The 14,473-nt window shown below is 35.8% G+C and overlaps 3 protein-coding genes across 6 annotated transcripts in view; 2 read left to right on the forward strand and 1 right to left on the reverse strand.

Annotated features, from left to right (window-relative positions):
- LOC135169517 (latrophilin-like protein LAT-2) overlaps positions 1–1,920 on the forward strand; it is a 28,396-nt gene extending 26,476 nt beyond the window's left edge. Inside the window, exons 6-8 of the mRNA XM_064134586.1 lie at positions 228–414; positions 954–1,037; positions 1,140–1,920. Coding sequence (XP_063990656.1) covers positions 228–414; positions 954–1,037; positions 1,140–1,193 — 325 coding nt within the window. The 3' untranslated portion in view covers positions 1,194–1,920. The remainder of the gene's footprint in view (positions 1–227; positions 415–953; positions 1,038–1,139) is intronic.
- Positions 1,921–7,708: 5,788 nt separating this feature from the next.
- LOC135165889 (protein-S-isoprenylcysteine O-methyltransferase) lies at positions 7,709–10,707 on the forward strand. Of its 2 annotated transcripts, none has more exons than XM_064127683.1 (4): positions 7,709–8,423; positions 8,507–8,986; positions 9,309–10,495; positions 10,560–10,707. In XM_064127683.1, exons 1-3 carry the CDS (start codon positions 8,220–8,222, stop codon positions 9,489–9,491), a joined length of 867 nt encoding a protein of 288 aa, XP_063983753.1. In that variant the 5' UTR covers positions 7,709–8,219; the 3' UTR covers positions 9,492–10,495; positions 10,560–10,707. The 2 variants fall into 2 exon arrangements, with proteins under 2 accessions (XP_063983753.1, XP_063983742.1); XM_064127672.1 differs by having other exon boundaries at positions 9,309–10,486.
- LOC135165858 (basement membrane-specific heparan sulfate proteoglycan core protein-like) lies at positions 10,332–14,407 on the reverse strand. Of its 3 annotated transcripts, XR_010299587.1 has the most exons (6): positions 13,986–14,407; positions 13,492–13,900; positions 13,219–13,420; positions 12,748–13,098; positions 11,806–12,337; positions 10,332–11,715 (listed from the first exon to the last, which is right to left on the reverse strand). XR_010299587.1 is itself a non-coding variant. In XM_064127623.1 (5 exons), the coding sequence occupies exons 1-5, from the start codon at positions 14,364–14,366 to the stop codon at positions 11,706–11,708; spliced, it is 1,353 nt and encodes a 450-aa protein (XP_063983693.1). In that variant the 5' UTR covers positions 14,367–14,407; the 3' UTR covers positions 10,332–11,705. The 3 variants fall into 3 exon arrangements, 2 of the variants coding, with proteins under 2 accessions (XP_063983693.1, XP_063983679.1); XM_064127623.1 differs by lacking the exon at positions 11,806–12,337; XM_064127609.1 differs by having other exon boundaries at positions 10,332–12,337.
- Between the last annotated feature and the right edge of the window lie 66 nt (positions 14,408–14,473).

A 14,473-nucleotide genomic window follows, 5' to 3' on the forward strand; every position in this document is an offset into this window, starting at 1 on the left:
TTTGCTTTTCACTTTAAAGTTTTTCAATTTCCCAGTGTTTGAAAACTATTAACAAGTCATGAGAGCACATACTCCACTGAGAAAGTATAATTTTCATGAAAAAAATCATATAAATGATATTTTATATCAATTTAGAAATGAGAATTTCAAAGGAGTCACGAATAAATTGAGTGAAACGTTACCCTTATATCTCAACATCATTATAAATTATGGGGTATTTTTCTCAGATATACATGCAGCATGCAATTGGATGTGAAGCAGCGAGATAAAATAAAGAGGCGACGAGCTCTACAATTGATGCTATTTCTCAAGATTTGCCTAACAGTGGGTCTCATTGCGGGCTGTGGAATAGCATCCAGAGTATGGAGAGTGCCCGTACTCTGGGCTATTTTCTGTACAGGACATTCACTACAGGTTCTCTCATATTTTTCATTTTCCACAGAGATGATTAAAATTTCAATGCTTCTCCAAAGTCACGGCTTTTCCATTCACAAAATATTCTCTGCATTTTACTATTTCAATGGCAATACAAAATATACGTCAGAAGAAAATTTCCCAACAAATTAGAATCACATAAAAACATGTAATTTCCCAAATCTAATGTGCTAATAGCTGATGCCCACCCTTAACAGCTGATCACGATTTTTTCCATGATTGGAAAGATAAAAAACCATTAACCATTTTTTTTCTGATTTTTTGAAGCACCTGCTCCAGAAATGTAATTTCGTCCCTACTTTTTCCTTTTATCTCCGGTAAATCTAGTTCTATTCACCGGACGTTTATTTGTCACATTTGAGAATTTTCGATTATTCGCCCTCATGAAGAATTAAAAACAGAAAAAGCTGAATGTTTTTAATTAATTTGGATGGAAAATATAATCATCTCGTGATTTTATAGAAATGCTTTCAATTTCGTATCACTGAATCGTATTAATTAACTTTGTTCTCATACAGGGACTTGCTGTTGCACTGTCAGTGGCATGTAACTGTCGTGTCCTGAATGTCTACGCTAGAAAACCAAAGCAATCTAAACAACAGGTGAGTACGAGTGAGCTGGCACAAGTGTATTGATTCTCAACCCTCTCCATTTTTTTTTCATTCTACTTCACTATGCTATCTCAATTTTCTGGTTGATTACAGATCGCTAAATCGACCAGCATGCAATTACTGGCACCGCATCCAGATCCTGTTTAATAGGTACAAATGACTTAAACTATTTTTTTTTGTATCCTTATGGAAGAGCCAAAGAAACGAAAATCAAACATTGAAAGCAAACAAAAGAATGGATAATCAAAACGAACGGCAAATATTTTTTATATAGACTTAATGGTCCCAGCCATTTACTATAATTAACAATTGGTTGACTTCTCTAAAACCGAAGGATAAAATTACCATTTAAAAATAATATTTAAATCCATAGATTGAACGATTATTAATGCTGTAGCAAATAGAGATATATATTCAAAGGTGATATGAAAAATATTGAGAAAATCTCCGAAAATCTCTGAAAATGATCTCAGTTTTATAATTTTGCACACTTGGCTGTAAATAAATTGACTCTGTGTAGTTTTACATATCAAAATGGGATAAATTAAATAATTAACTGCTGGTAATTAACGTTAATTGTAACGATGAAGATGGGTTTGAAGCGTCACAAGTTCACCCAATACCCAAAAGGATGTAAACGATATTAGCGTCGACGGCAACAGACGGCATGTACACATGGGCTCCCGATTCTAAACCCAGTCGAGTAATACAATTTGCATATCCAACATCTGCCCTCTGACCTTACGCATAATTATCCTATTCCAATCAAACTTGATGGCGACACGTTTAGGTGTCATCAGTATTGAACACTGTATGATGAAAATTTAATGTACTTCATGGCATTAAAAGTATTTTGAAACCAACTAAATATAAATATTCTTCGTTCAGACCTCAACATTTCCATCCCAATCTCTCATTTAAAATACTATTCAAACGGTACTTCTGCTCCAATAACTCCTCAATGATTGATTAAAAAAAAACATTTCATCTGTAAAAGAGATTCCGTCTGCCCCAGCGAAACTATTGGAGTAAAATGGAATTATAAATAGTATTTTACATGGTGAATTTCCCTAGCTTTCCAGCGCAATTATAATCACATTCAATGCCCATCAATTCACTTCAACAATTGAATTTTCCCCACTGATTCGTCGGTTCGACGAATCGAAATTTTATTTACATACCCAATACAATTTCCATAAATTCTATTTCCAGAATATGGTGAACTGATTTAAATATATTGCAGAGCAAAAAAAAAATCACGTTCTCGCCGCAATAAACACAATGACTTAGTTGTTTTTTTTTGGAAATGGAATACTGTAAACATATTCAGGCAGAAGGTGAATAGCGCGGTGCCAGAAGGTCTGACGCCGTCACATCGACCGCATCCTACCTCCCTGCCACCCCCAAGGCTCTGTTTCTTGGAGTACGTTCCAAGGTTACACGCAATGACGTCCTCTCCAATGGTAATTCATAAAAATACCTTCCCATTTTCATCCTAGAGATGAAGATCGACGATTTCCATTATTGAAACCCATTCAAGGCCCCCACATTATCTCCAGTGGTAGTGCGGGTATTGGGGGTCATTGGGTCGGAATTAGATCTGGGGCGCTAGTTATTCTAGTTTTTCAGACATCTAAAATGCTAATTATTATATCTAACAAGGCTATACATCATCACTTCTTCATTCTGATACCCTGCACTTGGGTACCATGCATACATGCATGATTGGATTACTGATTGAACATGTTGGATCCACAAAGAAAATCGACATTCTGAATAACTCAACACACCACAATATGGTTCACCTAATAAAAATTAATCCTAATCTGCCTTTAACTTCTCCTGGGAAATGAATAAATAACGAATAGTTGAGATTTCAGCCGCCATTAGTTACTCAAAGTTAGTCATGACCCCCCAGACAATTCACTACCGACGTAAATGCCTCGTGGGTGTCGTTTTGCTACGTTGGAATTTTGTGGGGCTGTTGGGCATTTAATCATTTCTCCGAGTCGCTGACATTTTTTTCCAGCATTTTAATCTAAATATTCAAGTGCAAGGATAGCCACGAGTCTAATTAAGTTGGAGGATTTAATTAATAACAGGCTTGATAGGAATTTTGATTTTTTTTTCATTATGATTGCGAAATTGAGCAGAAGCTACTGTGACAGTTAAATTAGCTCATGATGAGACAATCGTGCTTAATTAGATGAGTGCCTCGGTGGCGGAGGGGACAGATCGATTGGCTCCATTCACCATTCGATGCAACGGATATTGAATTGTTAATTAGGGGAAAAGAGGATGTGTATTTCTGACTCACAATCATTGAATGGCAAACACAGAGAGTAAATGATATTTCGAATGACTAGTAAGGGATAATTAAACTGCCGGCAGAACGATCAATCAGAATGATTTTGGAACAAACCGAACAGGACTGTGGAGCTACAGAGGCTGCATCAACGCAATAAATTTATTGCTGCATCACAAATGACCATAAAAAGAGAGAGAACGACGCAGAGGGACATAGACATTGGAATTACTGGAAGCAATTATTTTTTGCGTCATAGAACTGATTGACAGTTTCAGTGGGCAATCAGTAATAAAATGTTCATTGACGTTATCCGAGCATTTGGGTCATTTTTTGCCCAAATAAATGATAGCACGGTTCGCCCTAGAGTTCCAGATATTCTCCAATAGCTTTCAGTATTGATACTTTGGCAGGCAGTAGTTTAATCTCCATATTAAACTCTCAAATAGCATTGACAAAATATGAAAAATGCAAAGGTACTTACCGGCAGCAGTGGCCGGCTGGTTACAGTGTCATACTGGGATGGCAAGAATTGTGGGTTCGGTTCCTGGGCGCCGCCAATGCTATGCGTCCTTTACCCCGGCCTTCGGCCGGTGGTAGTCTCGCAGAGGAGACAATTTTACCGGGACACAACACAACACATTTTTTCACTCACTTCACTGCATCACTTATTTAAAAAAATCACTTACAAAGAGGCACTGATACACGAAAAAAAATTTTTTGTCAACAATGATCACTTTATAAATAATTATCAAACAATCACTTTACCACTCAAAATCGCGCCAACACGGTCACTGCGGACAATGCCGTTGAGAGCTGGGAGAACCCAATGCCAACTGCGTTGCACGCACTCCAAACAAAGGAATAGAGTGCGTCATGTATTAACACAAATATTTTGATTTTTATTTCTCGCTATATTCTCAGTAATTTTCACTGTTCAATATTCTTTTCCTGCATTTCTCAATTTCTTTTCCTGCATTTCTCAGTTTATTGCTTGTTATTATTATTTCCAAAAAACACGGCAGGATGACGAAAGGACGCCGGTGTCCAATTTCATTGCAGTTGAAAATACACACTTTCCACTCATATTTCCACATTCACTCACCATAATTATCTTCTAAACATATGTTTATTCACTTATAGCACATAATAATAACGAAAAACTACTTAAAACCCCCCAAAAATTAACGAAATGAGACTGAGAACAACGAGCGCGTACCCATGGAATGTATACCTTTGTCGCCATATTGGTTGGCTTTCCCCCCACCACTGCCGTGTGGCCCAATGTGTGTTAGAAAATAAAATTGCGATTCCTCTGGATAATCGGGTAGCAGAAAAGTTGATTGCATTATTTACAGTAAAAATAAGGGAAATGCTTTCCGTTTGAACACAAAATGGCGGGTGTTTTGAACTGTTTCAAATGCCCTCTACACACAACTGCACACTGATTTCCGTCTTTAAATGAAAACCCAGCCAGCAGTTTGTCTCGCCATTCGGTATGTAGATAGCCGATAGGTGATTTCTTTTCGCAAAATGAGCTAATTCTATCGTTTGTACTAGACTGATACTCGTTTGTAGTGAAAGTAGAATGTTTTGTTAGTGTCTCATTTATTTTTAAATAAATAATGGAAGTAGATTTGATGGCGTAGGGTCGCTGTAGATCAGCCGTCGGTAACCCCGGCCAGCCGCACATAGTGACCTCTGTGTGTTATATATGTTCGGGGGGGCTCCGTTCGTACTTGCACAAATTTAACAATGCACAACTGAACAGGAAATTTTCAAACTGTGAGAGCACCACTGTGCAGGGATCCAACTATTGGGAGAAAAAGCTCGGCTGTACATGTGGCGCTGCTTCGGTTAAACAGCGTGGACAAGGTAGAGATTGATTCCGTGTTGACTGCAATCGGTATGAGCTAAAGTTTCCGGTTGGAACTAAGAGATCGCAGTATGTATCACATAATGAGAGAATTGGCTATCGAACAAGTATCAGCGATTCTACCGGGTGTCCACTTATTTTATTTTTCTCATTTTTATTTCATAAATATAAATTTTATTTCATACATATAAATGGGATATAAATGACGGTAAATAAGAAAATTGGAATAAATAATCTTCATTTTATTATTCTTTGCAATGATTAAAAATTAAATAATTGTGCAAATCCAAGTGCGAGACTGTCAAACGATCAATAAGAAATAGCAACGAATGAAACATGCAAAGAGTACATGCGGCAGTGGTCTGTTGCAATAACTTTAGACACAAATTATTCTAAATAAACTATTCTTTATATAATATTTACAATATTTTGATCGATATTAAAAATTTTATAAGTAAGGACAACTTTTCCCTTAGAAGATTGACTGGAAATTCGATTCATGATTAGCCATTTTCATACACAGAGTATCCTTGAGTCAATCCGTAATTGATACACGGAAAATTAATTAATAAAAAAAAATAGTGAATTGAATAGTTTGATTTTTCTTCTGTTTTTTGATGGTTAATTTCAGTTTTTTATTATGAAATTGTCCCTCCGATAATTTTGAAATCCGCTGAAAATACATAATTGAAAACCCGCAGAAAGTGTGTGATTAAAATCACTAACAATAAAAAAAAATCAATCGCAGCTAGGATCGAACCAGTGGCTCCCGTGTGTCAGCCAATCACGTGGGGCATCAGCCCGCGCACCGGTTTGAAAAGATTTAGTGTCATTTATCTTACAGCTATTTATTTATAAGAATTAACTCTCAGACAAATGACATCTCCCATTAATTTATTTCTCTTTTAAGTAGCATTTTCGCTTCGTTATGCTGAAAAGTACAAAAAAATTAAATGGAAATTTTTATTCAGAATTAATACAAAAAAACAAACGCAGCTAGGGTCTAACACGGGGGAGCCACGTGTCAGACAATCAGGTCGTCTATCAGCCAGCATGCCTGTTTGAAAAGATTTAGTGTCTTTTGTCGCATAGCTATTGATTGATTTATAAGAATTAACCCTCATGTAAATGACACCCCCCATTAATTTATTTTCTTCTCAGAAAATGTTTCTTCTGCACATTTTTTGAAAAAATCCTGGAATGAGCGCAGAATGACGACCCCAACAACTGGTCTCAGCGGCCATTTTGAATCAAAAAATTTAAATGGCACTGGGGTGTGGGGATGTGAGAATTATTTATTAACATGCGAACGACAATGTAATACCCCGATTTTTTTATTGAGCAATGTATGCACCCAAACAATTCCTTGCGCTTCATATGGAAGGTACCAGGACCGCCCCCAATTAATTCTTAACGTATATGAATATAAATATGTTTATATATCGATTACTCCCCTCCGTCACTAGACTATCACTCAAAATTAATTGATTAAAGGGTTTCATTCTCCCCTAAATAGTTTGGTCTTGAGCAATCGATTTTCAAAAAAAATTGAATTATTTGCTTGCTCACTATAAGTTCCAACTTGATTAATTTATAATAAATCGAATAATTATGTCTAAATATTGAACGCTCCTGTGATTTTAATCACACACTTTCTGCGGGTTTTCAATTATGTATTTTCAGCGGATTTCAAAATTATCGGAGGGACAATTTCATAATAAAAAACTGAAATTAACCATCAAAAAACAGAAGAAAAATCAAACTATTCAATTCACTATTTTTTTTTATTAATTAATTTTCCGTGTATCAATTACGGATTGACTCAAGGATACTCTGTGTATGAAAATGGCTAATCATGAATCGAATTTCCAGTCAATCTTCTAAGGGAAAAGTTGTCCTTACTTATAAAATTTTTAATATCGATCAAAATATTGTAAATATTATATAAAGAATAGTTTATTTAGAATAATTTGTGTCTAAAGTTATTGCAACAGACCACTGCAGCATGTACTCTTTGCATGTTTCATTCGTTGCTATTTCTTATTGATCGTTTGACAGTCTCGCACTTGGATTTGCACAATTATTTAATTTTTAATCATTGCAAAGAATAATAAAATGAAGATTATTTATTCCAATTTTCTTATTTACCGTCATTTATATCCCATTTATATGTATGAAATAAAATTTATATTTATGAAATAAAAATGAGAAAAATAAAATAAGTGGACACCCGGTAGAATCGCTGATACTTGTTCGATAGCCAATTCTCTCATTATGTGATACATACTGCGATCTCTTAGTTCCAACCGGAAACTTTAGCTCATACCGATTGCAGTCAACACGGAATCAATCTCTACCTTGTCCACGCTGTTTAACCGAAGCAGCGCCACATGTACAGCCGAGCTTTTTCTCCCAATAGTTGGATCCCTGCACAGTGGTGCTCTCACAGTTTGAAAATTTCCTGTTCAGTTGTGCATTATTAAATTTGTGCAAGTACGAACGGAGCCCCCCCATATGTTCTCCTAACCAGTTATTAAACAAATTAATTACAGAACTACAAACGATTCTCCATTGATATGGAGTGAAACTACTGAAAAATATCAATTTTTACTAATGTGTCGGCTAAACTCATGTGGGATTGTTTATTATTTATTTAAAAATATATGAGAAACTGAAGAAACATTTTAAGACGATAGAACTGTAATTCATTTTGCGAAAAACCATCACCTGCCAGTTATCTACATACGAATTCTCTCACCGGCACGTAAACATCCACCAGAATGAATCAATTGACTTCTCTGCTTCAGAAAATGTTAAAATAATATAAAAAATCACTGACTTCATCGTTAACAACGAGCTGACATTAAAAATCATCCCTTCGATGTGGTTGTAGTTGAACTTTGAGTGTACACAAGTGAACCTGAGCGAAATCATAACCTAGTAGGTCTTCGCAACAATTAAAATAACAGATAGTGAAAGCTAATTAATCATAATGACACTTTGCAAAGACGGACAAATTAGTTTAGGATGTTTTCTCGCAGCTTCTGTCCTCGTTGGCCTGCCTGAAGTCCTGTTGAGGATCGAGTTCGACTCCTATCTCCATGATTTATTCAGAAATATTTGGTTTATACATGTCTTTCAATTTGTTTTTCTAAATTTACTGGTGTTGCTGGCTTTCAGAGGATTTGTTTACCAAGTGAGTTGATGTATCCAGTTGTGTCACTTGATAAAGTCAAGTTCGTCGTTTATCCAATAAAAATGGACTTTTTTGTATTTAAGGTTGCTGTGAGGTCTGTCTTCCTGGGATACACCCTCGGCATAGGAATTATAATAGCCCTATTTGCCCCAGAATCGTGGAAATGCTTTGGAATGTACATGTCAGTTCTCTCGACCTTTCATTACTCTGAATTCTTGGCGATCGCATGGTCAAATCCAAAAGCAGTCTCCATTGACAGCTTTGTATTGAGGCACAGTGTGGCATATGGAATTGCTGCTGGTTCCAGTTGGCTTGAATTTTTCATCGAGAGGCAGTACTTCCCAGGCATGAAGGAAATCTCCTTCATCACATATTTAGGTATGCTTATGTGTGCCTGTGGGGAGGCCCTCAGAAAACTGGCCATGTTCACTGCGAAACACAATTTCAATCATCTCGTGCAGACTGAAAAGTCTGCTGATCATGAACTGGTGACTCATGGCGTCTACAAGCTCTGTCGGCATCCCAGTTATGTGGGATGGTTCTACTGGTCCATCGGGACTCAGGTTAGTTTCCTTTTTTTCTGAGTACATCTAGCCAAGTATGAGAACAATCATCAATTCCAAATTAACTTATATTTTGGTTGGACCACCTGGCTAATATTATTCAATGGTTACATTAATTACCCATTAATATTGAAATTCGGCCTTAGCTTCTCTTCTCTCGTCAATTAAATAAATTGAGAATAAGTTAATTTGATCCACATTTTGGAAAATAGAATGCATTATTTTTCCATACTTATAGAATCGAATAGACATCTTTGATTGATCTTGAAAAAATAGTAATGGAAAAAAAAACTTTGATTAATTGTGTGTCTTTCATTTTCAGTTAATTCTCCAGAATCCATTCTGTCTTCTAGCATATACAATAGCATCCTGGAGGTTCTTCCATGACCGTGTAGTTCTAGAGGAGATCACACTTTTAAACTTCTTCGGTGATGACTATGTCAATTATCAAAAAGAAGTCGGCACTGGCTTACCTTTTATCTCCGGCTACAAAATCGATACGTAGCTTGTAGTAACAGTTTAAAATTGTACATTATGGCCATTAATCAAATACTTAATTAATTTATTCCGTATGAGATTCCCTTTTTTGTATAAAGGTTCGTTCGTCTGCGTCTACATTTATTGTATAATAATATTTTAATATTTATTCTTTGTAAAAAGAAGCAAAAAGTAATTTTTATTGCAAATCATCAAGGAGACATTATTTGTCATTAAATTTAGTGAATAAATTATATTTATCAAACTATTCTATTGATGAGTGGATGAAAGCATTTGAACCCTTCCTGCCGTATATCTATGAGATGGGAATTTTGTAGACGTTCTTTATAAGAGAATCAGGAATGTGATATGTGTTAGCTTTATGATATAGCTAAAAAATTGGACTCGAAAATCACTGATCATCAAATAATTATCATAAAATATCCAGGCAATATTTTCTTCATAATTACCGCCGTTTAGCTACTCATCTGTTATAAGGAATATGTCGACAGCGCAATTAGAAATAAGTGAATTCTCCATTTCCGCAATTACCTCGGATAAATTATTACAATAATAAATTTCATCAATTTACTGCATTTGTTGTCTTCTTCAAGGCCACTACTTTACACTTCTCTCCATCTAAACGAGTTATCAGGATTTGAGATATTAATATTTTATTGAAAATGATCTCCATACTTGTAGACAATTTCGTCAAACTTGTTTCGTCTAATTAATAATGATAATACCGGTGACAATAGACAAGAGCTCCACTATTTAAGGCGAGGTACGCTTCGTTGAAACTCATACGTTTACCAAACATCAAACAGTGTTGTAATATTTGATCAGTGCTAGAATCATCCTCTAGTGATTTTAAAATGGCCTTCGTGAAAGTATTGAAATTGGCATTCTTTGCTGCAACTCTGGCCCTCGTATACGTGGCCGACTCTGGCAGACTCTCTGGAAGTCTTGGACCTCTGCATGGAAGTATTGGAGTCAGCGATGATAGAAGAGGATATTAATAAAGTAATTATGGTAAATAATTATTTTTTTTCCACATTCGAACAACTGATATTCAATGAAATTGTTACACTGACAGATGATATGGCCCTATTGATGAACAGTCTCGATGACAACACTTGCTGATCCTCCCCTAGACGTGTCACAACTATCTTCAAAATTTTATTGTTATTAACATGTTTCTGACATCTAACTGTATCTTCAAATAAATATTGGATTTAAATGAATCAATAGATTATTTATCAAAACTATATTTATTGTCCTTTCAATTTATATAATTTATACATAACAGTATCAGCTACACTTTCATTATGTTTTTGTTGTCATATTCGCCACTTGCATTGCATACTTTCACAATTTTTAATTGCATCTATCATAATTACTGAAGTTTTTTTATTCCAATACGTTCAAAAAGAAGAACTAATTAATGAATAAATTGATCGCTCACTTGTGTGCAATCCTCATGGGTTCCATTATCAACTGAAGCAACAAAAATGGGAGATTCTATTTCATGTGTAAATTTTTGATTACTCAGAATATTGTAAATGAAACACTGGCAGTGAAAAAATTATTATCCGCACTTCCCAGTTAATTATTAAATCAGAGGTATTCTGCTGTCCTTCTTGTTCATCTTCTGCGCAATGTATAAAATTCTTCAATGAATACATACGAAAATTTTGTCTCCTTCTTCAGTACAGTAAAATGTCAAAAATGCGTATTGAGTATTTTTTTGTCGTCTTATTGTTGTATCGTTTTAAAAAATTACAGGCAACTCATGTCATGCAAATCGTAGGCGTCTACATAACTTTGAATAGTTGTATAAAAGTGGGCAATTAGCGTAAGCTATACTCATATTTATTTTTACACTGATGAAATTTTATTCACGTCTAAAAAGCAAAAACCTATTTACTACTGGACTATGACGTTTCTATTCCAATAAAAAAATCATCACGAACTATTTAAAATTATCTTTAAAAATACCTCTATTTGCAAAAATACTTTCATAATTTTAATGTAAGTTTTCTCAGTGTAAAATTAAATGTCCGAGCGTTAGTAGAAGAATGTAATTTTTCATAGGGTTTCAATATTTGGAGAGCACAGAGGAACATGGAGCATTTGGATCGCTGGGGAAATCTCCAGTGGTACATTAATTTTCCTCGTCATCAACTTTACACCGTTTCTTTTCTGCTTGCAGCCCCTTTCAGCATAGAATCAATTTTTACGCTTATATTCTTCTATAATGTACGATATGCACATCGATTAGACGAATTTGTTTGATAATTTTAAAGCACGGGTATAGAGTTAAAAGCGAATCACTTAATTACCACATTACTATCTCCATTCGCCCCGCCTTGGAAGATCTTGTCGATATATAAACATTATCATCTTTTTTAAAATAAATCTGTATTGACATAACTCGCACAAAAAAATGCTATTTCTCTGTTCAACTAAGATCCCTGGCTACCTTTTAATCACACGTTCCTTCACACCTGATATGCATTTCCAGGGATATTTGATCAAGCATTGAATATCTAGACTTTTTCCGTTCCATCGTAAATCTTGAAATAATCAACAAAGCAATAGAATATCTAATAATAGATTAACCAATATTCAACGAAATTTCCTAGGATTATATTCATTGAGACCGTCAAGACATTGCGAGGCACTGTTGCAGCGATAAGACTATTGCACATTAGCTGAATCATAATCCGGGGATTGCAATTTTTAGAATAGTATGAAGCTAAATTAACAGTAGGTTTTGGGTGGATTATGTTGACGGGTGGAGGTGGTATGAATGCATCGAAACCGTCAGTATCACTGTCAGTGAATACCAAAGAGGAGGGATTCCATCTTACTCTAAATGCAGCGTGAAAGATAGTTGAGATGATATAATTTATTATAGGCGAGAGTGACGTAAAATGAAACAATGGGACAGAATGAAACAGTCGAAAAACAATATCTATAATATTCCAACCCCTACTACAGCGTATTGACTATTTGACATAAATGCCAGATTCCCTAGCAATCAAATAAAGACCTCGTCATTAATGAGTCTATCCCCTCCTCATCCGCGAAGGATACCCGGCATAAGACGTTTCCTGACTCTGAGAATGATATTCTTACAGATAAGCAGTTGCCCCCGGATATAAGTCCTTTTTCTGCTATTTTATTTTACCCACCGTTTCATTTTATTGCACATTCAGCTGATTATTACTGCTTAAAAGTGAAAAAAATTAGTATTTGGATGAATTATGATATGTACTCACCGCGTACAGGGAAAAACATTTTTTCCCCTAATAGACTTTTCCCCAATATCAATAGCACCCGAGTCCTGAACTTCGAGTGTATAAATACAGCCAGACAAGCCGCTGTAGTATCTTCCATATGTCATGGCATAATCCGGCACACCACCGAGATATACGTTGCCACGTGCATTAAGTATTCGCTTTAATCCATCGCTAACACCACTCTCGGTATGCTCACCATTTAATTCAATACTACCATCGGTACCTTGACGTTTCAGAATTATTCTGTGGCGTTCACCGTCGTCCACACGCTGGGATGTTACGCGAATTAAAGCTGGACCTGAGCCCAAATTATACTGATACTCGATGTATCTGAAATGTTAAATGAAAAAATTTACCAACTCAATGCCCTTGTGCTTTTCCCCTTTAGTCGAGATATCTAGAAGCAATTGATACAGATCCTAACACAAAATCAATCAATTCGTATTTTACCCATCAATAATTCCAAGAGCAATGTAATCATCTGGGTTAAGATCGTTCGCCGGCTGCCCATGCCACATTATCAGCCCATGAGTTCTGTTAGTCGATATCTCAAAGCCCATTACTTCACGTTCTTCCTCATGTGTCATCACAGTACGATCCAGTTCCAACCAGCCGTCTCCTCTGAATGCGACATCATAAGCTATTTCTACCTCTGAAAAATGAGAAAAGTACAAATACTCACTTTGTCAATAAACTACTCATAATTACATCATTAAAATTTACGTTTTTCACAACTGTTGCCAGTAAACCGAAGTGGACAATCGCATTTATAAGCTCCACGCATTTCCAAACAACTCCCTCCATTTTTACAAGGTTTCAGCATTTCGCATTGTCTAAGCACATTTTCACAATTAATTCCCACGTATCCATATTCACACGTGCAAGAATAGCCATTGTAGCTGTCAGAAATTTGGCAGAGCCCATGTTGACATGGATTCTCATCACATGGATTGTAGACAGGAGTCATCGATGTGTAAATTACTGAGGGCGACGGAGTTTCGTGACGGAATATTGGAACAGTTGGAAGTGGTGAACTGTGACTCCAAGGTATTGCTGGTATTTCACAGTCTTCAATGTTAGCTAGGTCAATTGTCGAGTTTAACAGGTGTAAATCTTCTCCATATATCGCCAACTATTCACCAAGGGTAAATAAACAAATTAGCTGATTTAACGTAATCCAAGTGGACACGACATCAACAAAAGTATTAATAGTTTACCTCATTGATGCAGCCATGAAAATGTCTTGTTACATTGACATTCTTACTTATTTTGATTTTAGTCCTGTTGACACCTCCAATATAAACAGGAGTATTTAACGTTACTAGTTTAGCAGTTCCAGGCGAATGTCCCTTAACGTATCTCTCACCATTAACCGATAATTTTCCACTTTTAAAATCTCGATAGATCGTGACCTTGGTCCAAACACCCGGTTGAATAATGTAATTCGATCTTACCACAGCCGTTCCACTTCCTGCATCAAAACGAAATTCAACGTGTCGATCCTTTATCACAACAGCTACAAAGTCACCAACACCCTCATCAGTTTCTGAGCAATACGCAAGTATCACGTCTCCATTATCCGAGGGATTGAAATTCATGGCGAGCTTGAACCTAAATATATTTAAACATGATTATAATAGTATACAGACAGATGGATAGAGACAGAGATAGGCATTTAGAAAATAACTATTGAATAAAAAGAAAA

The sequence above is a fragment of the Diachasmimorpha longicaudata genome, chromosome 1 (genome assembly GCF_034640455.1).
Source record: "Diachasmimorpha longicaudata isolate KC_UGA_2023 chromosome 1, iyDiaLong2, whole genome shotgun sequence".
Classification (NCBI taxonomy): Eukaryota; Metazoa; Arthropoda; class Insecta; order Hymenoptera; family Braconidae; genus Diachasmimorpha; species Diachasmimorpha longicaudata.